Below are 9,038 nucleotides of genomic sequence, written 5' to 3'. Positions count from 1 at the left end.
AACAGCATCGTTTGTAATATGGCTTGTGTAAATAAAAGTTTTAATATCTATATATACTGTCTCCAAGCTTTTGAACCTGGCATTTTCATAGTGTATATTGTTTATGTACTCTGAAGGAAAAAACAAACATTTTGAAATTCTGGGTTATTTCTCTCAGCAGATGTTCTTGCAGAAACAGAAAGAAGCCAGGATTCGAGATGAACGTGTTCTAACGCATTTTTAGTCAATAAAATATTAACACAATAGTACATATTTGACCATTAATTTTTGGACATTATAGGGGAAGCCGAACTTCCCTTGCAGTCTAAAAGAAATCCCCACTGATATATATATATATATATATATATATATATATATATATATATATATATATATATATATATATATATATATATATAAGTAAAATGCTGTTTTAACTCTTTTCTTTGAAACTCAAATTTACCTTTATGACGCAACAGATGCACAAACTATAGGACTTATATATCGTGAAATTTATATAAATATAAAATTATATAGGCAGACACTAAGTTGTAATGCACAAACGACGACCAAAAGCAGATTTTTTTCGTTTTTGACACTAACTGATGTCAAGCTATAGAACAAATAAATAAACGTTTCAGTCATTCACTCATTTATGGTGTTCAGCAATGTTTATACATTCATAATTATTCCTATCCGTTCTCTTTCTCTCCTCGTGATCGAGTCTGATTCACTCAACTGAACGAAATTCACTACTGAATATATCCAAGCATCCTGACATACTGCTTTTTGCACAACAAGCAAGGACGCACAATATGCACGCATATATCCTGCATGAAACCTAGCAGTTTCAACAGCTGTGTTGTGTACAGTGTTTCAAGCTAGTTTCTAATGTTCAGAATGAGAAGCGGAACTACAGTAAGAGAGAGAGCGCGCTTCCGCTCGGACCTTAACAGTGATGCACCGGAGGATTATGCGACCTGCTCCTGAATTTAAAATTCACGATTTTGTTGGTAATAAAACAGTCTATCTTTTAAATAATTGATTATAGAGGTATTAAACTAGTTCCAAAAACAAATAAATTTTATAATAACTTATATAACAATTATATGTCGAGTATTTTCTCAGCACGCTTGTCTCATACCGATGTAGTACATGTGGTGTTTTAACATGTTGACGCTTTAATAAACCAAAGAAATATCAAAATGTATACCTATATAATATAGCTGTGACTTTAAATTGGTGTAGGTAAAAATAATACATTTGTCATCCCAGGAATAATGCTGGTTTAACCATGATTTAGAATATATCTGGTGTTTTTTCTGTATTAACAGGATCTGAGGAGGAATAAAACACTGAAATCTCTACCATGACGCTTTTTCATTTCGGAAACTGTTTGTCTTTGGCCTATTTTCCATATTTCATTGCATATAAATGTAGTGGATTGTAAGTATTTAGACAATATTGCTTCATACTTAGCTAAGTTTGATGGAATTGTATAGATATTATTAGCACAATATTGGTGCTGCAGTGTGTATTATTTAAGATGTTTGCATTATATTCTGTTTACAGTATAATCTTCTTAAGTCATATATGCCATATTACAAACTAATGTGTTAAATATGAGGCATGGTCAGGAAATAATACATTTTATGCACAATTAGTTTTACTCTTCAATGTGTTATAATTTTAATCGTGACTCTGTTACTGTATAATCCTCCAACAGTTTTCATCCATTGATCATCCAAAGATCAAAATGTGCTTTCTAGCTGTTCTAAACGTCTAATCTAATCTTCACCCTTTTATTTGATTTATTGTTTGTTTGTTTGTCCAGATCTGAATATAATGCATTTTGGAGATGTGTCCAAGCAGGTGCTACCTACCTCTTTGTGCAGCTGTGCAAGGTGAGTGAACACTTTAGTCCTCACAAAGATTTTTCTAATGTTTGTGGGTCGAAGAGAGAATATTATGAGGTTTCCTGTAAATGTGTGATATTACTTTCAGATGCTGTTTCTTGCCACATTTTTCCCCACCTGGGAGGGAGGAGCTGGCATGTATGATTTTGTTGGGGTGAGTCACTATTTTAATTAATTTGAGTTTTTCATTAGGCATTTATTGAGATAACTTTGATGTTTATACAAGGCAAATTAAAGGAACAGTAGAAATTGCTGAAAATATACTCAGCCTCAGGCCATCCATGATGTAGAAAAATGAGTTTCTTCATCAGAATAGATTTGAGAAATTAGGCATTACATCACTTGCTCACCAATGGATCCTCTGCAGTGAATGGGTGCCGTCAGAATGAGAGTCCAAACAGCTGATAAAAACATCACAATAATCTAGTAATCCACACAACTTGTGAAGCGAAAAGCTGCATGTTTGAAGAAACAAATCCATCAAGATTTTTTTTAACTTAAAACCAAAATATTGTCCATAATATGAGTCCATAATGCATAATAATACTACCTCCAGTGAAAAGTTCCATGCCCTGTTCTTCTCTCACCTCAAAATCCACCACCATATTTGTATTTTGGACTGTTTTCGCTTGTGAACGGTGCTTGATCTGTGCAGATTTCTCTCCTGATTAAGACGAGACAATGTTTTCACTGGAGAAATTGATATTATGGATAGAAGACTAAAAGTTAAAAGTTTTTTTTTTTTTTTTTTTTTTTTTTACAAATTCTCCTTTCACTTCACAAAATATTAATTGATGAACTGGAGTTGTGTGGATTATTGTGATGGTTTTTATCAGCTGTTTGGACTCTCATTCTGACGGCACCCATTCACTGCAAAGAATCCACTAGTGAACAAGTGATGTAATGCTAAATTTCTCCTAATCTGTTGGGATAAAGAGAGTGACTACATTGTCAGCAAATGTATATTTTTGGGTGAACTATTCATTTAAGGCTTTGTGCTCACAACTTGTTCACACATTATTATTCTTTCCGTGCAAATAATCATGTAAACTTCATTCATTCATGTCCTGTTTACCCTAGGAGTTCATGAAGGCCACAGTGGACATGGCCGATCTTCTAGGTCTTCATCTGGTTATGTCCAGGAATGCTGGGAAGGGTGAATATAAGATCATGGTGGCAGCTATGGGCTGGGCTACAGCTGAGCTCATCATGTCAAGGTATTCTGATCATCCTCAGAGATACGCTGTCAATCATAATCATGACAGACTTTCACTGGCAGTAACCAGTAGAAATGAACGTATATGGTTTGGTTATGCACTTTTGTTCATGATTTGAAGTCCAAGTTTAAGAAATGATCAGTACTGTAAAAAACAAAAGATCTGTTCATTTTAAACAGATGTATTCCATTATGGGTGGGAGCTCGTGGCATTGAGTTTGACTGGAAATACATTCAAATGAGCTTTGATTCCAACATCAGTCTGGTAAGATATGTGCTTTCTTTGTGCTGTAGTTTTTGTGTTTGCATGCATCAAAGAAACAGTATCGCAAATATGTGACCCTGGACCACAACATCTCTAATAAGGGTAAATTTTTCAAAATTGAGATTTATACATAATCTGAAAGCTGAATAAATAAGTATAGGACAATATTTGGCCGAGATACAACTATGTGAATATCTGGAATCTGAGGGTGCAAAAATAAAAATAATGAGAAAATCGCCTTTAAAGTTGTCTAAATTAAGTCCTTAGCAATGCATATTACTAATCAAATATTGCTACTTTACTGTAACAGAGCTTTTCTACTCATTGTTTTATAATATTAAATGTGATGTGTGTGTGTGTGTGTGTGTGTGTATATATATATACACACAGTGGTGTGAAAAATATTTAAAAATTTTTTGCATGTTTGTCACACTTAAATGTTTCAGAACATCAAACAAATTTAAATATTAATCAAAGATAACACAAGTAAACACAACATGCAGTTTTTAAATGAAGGGGTTTTTTTATGAAGGGAAAACAAAATCCAAACCCACATGGCCCTGTGTGAACAAGTGTTTCTATCAGTCTGGAAAAGGTTATAAAGCCATTTCTAAAGCTTTGGGACTCCAGCGAACCACAGTGAGAGCCATTATCCACAAATGGAGAAAACATGGAACAGTGGTGAACCTTCCCAGGAGTAGCCGGTCGACCAAAATTACCCCAAGAGCGCAGCGACGACTCATCCGAGAGGTCACAAAAGACCCCACAACAACATCTAAAGAACTGCAGGCCTCACTTGCCTCAGTTAAGGTCAGTGTTCATGACTCCACCATAAGAAAGAGACTGGGCAAAAATGGCCTGCATGGCAGAGTTCCAAGACGAAAACCGCTGCTGAGCAAAAAGAGCATAAAGGCTCGTCTCAGTTTTGCCAGAAAACATCTTGACGATCCCTAAGACTTTTGGGAAAATACTCTGTGGACTGACGAGACAAAAGTTTAACTTTTTGGAAGGTGTGTGTCCCATTACATCTGGCGTAAAAGTAACACAGCATTTCAGAAAAAGAACATCATACCAGCAGTAAAATATGGTGGTGGTAGTGTGATGGTCTGGGGCTGTTTTGCTGCTTCAGGACCTGGAAGACTTGCTGTGCTAAATGGATCCATGAATTCAGCTGTCTACCAAAAAATCCTGAAGGACAATGTCCGGCCATCTGTTCGTGACCTCAAGCTGAAGAGAACTTGGGTTCTGCAGCAGGACAATGATCCAAAACACACCAGCAAATCCACCTCTGAATGGCTCTGAACAAAAACAAAATGAAGACTTTGGAGTGGCCTAGTCAAAGTCCTGACCTGAATCCTATTGAGATGCTGTGGCATGACCTTAAAAAGGCGGTTCATGCTCAAACCCTCCAATGTGGCTGAATTACAACAATTCTGCCAAGATGAGTGGGACAAAATTCCTCCACAGCGCTGTAACAGACTCATTGCAAGTTATCGCAAACGCTTGATTGCAGTTGTTGCTGCTAAGGGTGGCCCAACCAGTTATTAGGTTTAGGGGGCAAGCACTGTTTCACACAGGGCCATGTAGGTTTGGATTTTGTTTTCCCTTCATAATAAAAAACTTCATTCAAAAACTGCATGTTGGGTGTGCTTGTGTTATCTTTGATTAATATTTAAATTAGTTTGATCTGAAACATTAAAGTGTGACAAACAAGCAAAAAAATAAACAATCAGGAAGGGGGCCAACACTTTTTCACACCACTGTATATATATATAGTCATTGGGACACAATTTTGTAAGTCCGATTTACTCATTTCTGTTACTTTTTTCTGTACCTAAACTTAAACAATTTTTTAATCCTATCAGGTACATTATATTGCTATGGCAGCAGTAGTATGGATGTTCACTCGATACGACCTTCCCAAAAGCTTCCGGCTCCCTGTTACCATCCTGCTGGGATTGTGTGTTTATAAGGGCTTTCTCATGGAGTGAGTATCACAGTCATGCTTGTTTATCATTATTCTGCCTCAAGAGAAACTTATTTAAAACGACTTTTTTGGCACTATTTTTCATCTAAGGTTTTACAACAAAGCTGATTTAAGTTGGTGTTTTATCAGTACTTTTAGTTTGTCTACATTATTTTTAGTCAAAATTAAGATTCATTCAAATTTGTAGCACATTTCTAGTAAGCAAGGTTTATGGTTTATGAAAATAATTCAATTCGAGTAAGGATTCACAATATATTTTGACCAAATTGATATTTACCATTATTTGCTCTTTTTTTTTAAGTTGGCATTAGTCAAATATTGGATGAGGATAATATAGGTGCTTAATTTTTCCTATTCACTCAGTTTGCCGTTTAACTACAGAAGATTAAAAAAGTACTTAACTGTTATTCATTCTACCTTCTGTACAATTATTACATTTTAATGCTTATTTTCCCTGTATGAATGAATATTTCAAACAGTTTTGATTCACAATATCAGCTATTATATACATTTTTGGCTGTGGCATAAACATTTCTCATTTTCAGTATTGCACAGAATTTCTGTATTAGTACAATTCTGTATCTACCTACATTAATCTACAAACATCATTTGATTTGACTTGTAAATAGAAGTCAATCAGATGTTCAATTTGTATAATAATTATATGCTTTTTATTAATTTATCACAATTCATTGAGAAATGCTTATTTAAAGCAGTACAGTTTAACACAGTAAAGCTCGTCTCTCCTCTAGATGGCAGTGTTGCCTTAAGTTAGATTTTATTGTTTGGTATTAAATGCTAGCTTTTTATTTACTAAATATCACATAGTATGCACTGTATGCTGCTTACTGTGTTTTTATTTCTTAAATAGAATGTGGAATGCATTACACAGCATAAAATATTTAATACAGTATTATGCCGAGTTGTCAAATAACATTTTCATCTTGGATGTAAGCATCATGCATTTACTGCACATAACTGTTTATTTCCATGTTTGTGTGTCTCCTCCAGGCTGTTTGTTCATGTTTTCCTCCTGGGCAGCTGGACAGCTCTCCTAGTGAAGGCCGTGCTCACTGGTGCCATCTCCCTGAGTTCACTCTTCCTATTCGTCACACTCGTTCACAGCAACTAAACGCTTATACTGTATAGTGCATTTCAAGTATTTGATGAGCAAATCCACATTCCTACTTTGAATACTGTTGACTTTTGTATCTGCTACTAGGAGACTGTGAGAGTATAACTGTTATTATATGAAGGAATACATGGACCGTTTTGGGAGAGAAACCAGTTATGGTGAAACTTACTCCAAGAAAAACCTTCTTAACGACAAACTAATTTATTAATAAAAGCCACATGGGACAAAACAAATTGTATGTTTTTGTATGGTATAAAAAGTTGTATCTGTTAACATTAGTTCATGCAGTGTGCACTGACATGAACAAGCAATTGTATTTTTGTATGAACTAATATAAAGGTTAATTTAAAAAAAAAACATCACAATAAGCTTTTGAAGCAAAAAGCTGTATGTTTCTAGTAAACAAATTCAAACAAATTATCTTTAAACCATTGCTTCCAGCTAAAATAAAAATCCTCTATCCATAATATTGCTTTCTCCAGTGTCAGGAATCGGGAGAAAAATATCCACAGAACAAGCATTGTTAACGTTCTGACGGCACCCATTCACTACAGAGGATCCGTTGGTGAGTAAGTGATGTACGCTGAATTTCTCCAAATCTGTTCCAATGAAGATACAAACTCATCTACATCTTGGATGCCCTGAGGAGAACTTTTTTTGCTAATTGAATTTTTGGATGAACTTCCTCTAACAAATGTAACTTTATTAACAATTCCTTTAACAAATGAGCCCTTATTATAAAGTGTTAATCTCTTAACAACTATTGTCCTGCTATTTCAGTTCAGCTGAGCTTCACATTCCTGGCATATTAAAACTCATAAATCTGCTGGGAATGTAAAGGACATGAATGGTTACATTATGGGTTTTGATAAATTGTAAATAAACTTAAAAAAAAAAAAAATTATATTAATAAACTTAAAAAATTATAATAAACAGGTTAGTATGCAACTTATGATGCATTTCTGCTTAAAAAACAAAAGCTGATGATGTCCAGTATAAAGTGTGTTTTGAGCACTTTCAAGGTGCTTTTAGCTGGATACACACTATAGATAAAATCAGGAATGTATCATATGCTGTAGGTGATATTTATCTTTGGGGGGAAAAACTAAACTTGTTTACCATAATTAGCCATTCAGTTCTGTAGTTAAAATAATATCCAATAGATTTTGCTGATTTAAAAGAAAAAATGGCTTAAAGTTTTTTTGTGCCTGCAGGTTGAGTAAGCTTTAAAAAGACTGTAATAGACTCATGCAATTATCAACTGATAAGATAAGATTGATAAGATCTGCATGAAGATGTACATTCTCTTCATTCTGCCCTCATAGAAAGGTTGCTGTGATAACTTGATTTCCCCTTCTTATTAACTACATGTCTAGCTATTTTATCTGCAGTAAACGACTGTGTAGTTCCAAACGAGCTTTGTAGATTCGAAATAAAAAGAGCTTTGTTTTCCTTCTTCAATGAAATTTGTGAAAAGAATTGAATAAAGAGCCAAGCCCAGTGGGGTTTCACTCTTGGAATATGGCTCACTCTCTCACATGTATTATATTATCTGCAGAGACTGTCTTTATCAGGCGCTGACGCACAATGCTACACTGATAAACAATCACACAAACTTTATTGTCACTTGTGTCCATCTCTCAGAATTTTTTCAGCCTTTTTCCAAACTTTGTGATCAGTCTTTTAAAATCTCTTTCTTTGGAACTTTATTTCAAATTCAAGCTTTTGTTCTTTCCTCTTTTAAATGTTTTTTCATCTTTTGTTGTTGTTGTTCTTTGAAGTTTTGAATGCTTTTTTTATTTCAAATTGGTTTCAAATCTTTTTTTTTTTTACAGACTGTTTAATTCTTTCTTTTGAACTTTAATATTTCATTGTTGTTGTTTCCTTAAACAGTATTTTGATCTTTGATTGTTTTGATTTGTTCTTTGAAGTTTTGACAAACTTTTTTTTTTCAAATGTTTTCAATCTTTTTTACTGACTCTTTTAAACATTCTTTTCATCTTTGATTATTTGAAGATTTGTTACATTCTGTATTTTTTATATATATACATATATATTCAACCTTTCAGAGTCGTTCATTCTTTCTTTGACGCTCTTTTATCTCAAAATCAATCTTTTTTTTTATTTTTGTTTATTTATTTATGGACATTGCAATACATTGTTGCAAATTTGCAAATGCTACACTTTGTTCTCAGAAAAAAAAAAAAAAAAAAATATATATATATATATATATATATATATATATATATATTATAGATGACTTTGCAACTATCCTTTCACTTTTCAGGTTTTTTGTTTTGTTTTGTTTAGTTTTTTGCACATAAAATCCCCTTTCAAGTAACCTTTCCTCCAAACTCCTGTGAATGCCAGCAGCAGATATACAGCTCCCTGCTGGGTTAATGAATGCTCTCAATGTCAAAGGTCACTCTCTCTTTCTCTCGTCCTCTCCTCCTCTCATCCTCTCCAAACATAAGTGAATTCACACAGAACACGGAGAACAAAACTTCCTTGTTTTTCAAAGTCCGGGTAGTCAGCAGAGA

General features: G+C 34.0%; 1 protein-coding gene across 3 annotated transcripts; it reads left to right on the top strand.

Moving 5' to 3' along the window:
- Positions 1 to 755: 755 nt before the first annotated feature.
- On the top strand, positions 756 to 7,385 carry tmem147 (transmembrane protein 147). 3 transcript variants are annotated; one of them, XM_079444988.1, is made up of 8 exons: positions 756 to 992; positions 1,314 to 1,425; positions 1,814 to 1,883; positions 1,984 to 2,049; positions 2,976 to 3,112; positions 3,292 to 3,376; positions 5,242 to 5,363; positions 6,375 to 7,385. In XM_079444988.1, exons 2-8 carry the CDS (start codon positions 1,349 to 1,351, stop codon positions 6,493 to 6,495), a joined length of 678 nt encoding a protein of 225 aa, XP_079301114.1. In that variant the 5' UTR covers positions 756 to 992; positions 1,314 to 1,348; the 3' UTR covers positions 6,496 to 7,385. The 3 variants fall into 3 exon arrangements, with proteins under 3 accessions (XP_079301114.1, XP_079301116.1, XP_079301115.1); XM_079444990.1 differs by having other exon boundaries at positions 912 to 1,227; positions 6,375 to 6,723; XM_079444989.1 differs by having other exon boundaries at positions 914 to 1,032; positions 6,375 to 6,723.
- Positions 7,386 to 9,038: the final 1,653 nt, after the last annotated feature.

The sequence above is a fragment of the Barbus barbus genome (assembly GCF_936440315.1).
Source record: "Barbus barbus genome assembly, chromosome: 21".
In the NCBI taxonomy this organism is placed as follows: Eukaryota; Metazoa; Chordata; class Actinopteri; order Cypriniformes; family Cyprinidae; genus Barbus; species Barbus barbus.
The sequence above is the reverse complement of the archived record's forward strand: the minus strand, read 5'-3'. Positions and strand labels throughout refer to the sequence as shown.

Bases quoted from the DNA above. Each gene is read 5' to 3' on its own strand.
- tmem147 (XM_079444988.1), top strand. From the start codon at position 1,349: ATGACGCTTTTTCATTTCGGAAACTGTTTGTCTTTGGCCTATTTTCCA. The intron at 1,884-1,983 runs GTGAGTGAACAC...TATTACTTTCAG, and splicing joins TCTTTGTGCAGCTGTGCAAG to ATGCTGTTTCTTGCCACATT. The intron at 5,364-6,374 runs GTGAGTATCACA...TGTCTCCTCCAG, and splicing joins TATAAGGGCTTTCTCATGGA to GCTGTTTGTTCATGTTTTCC.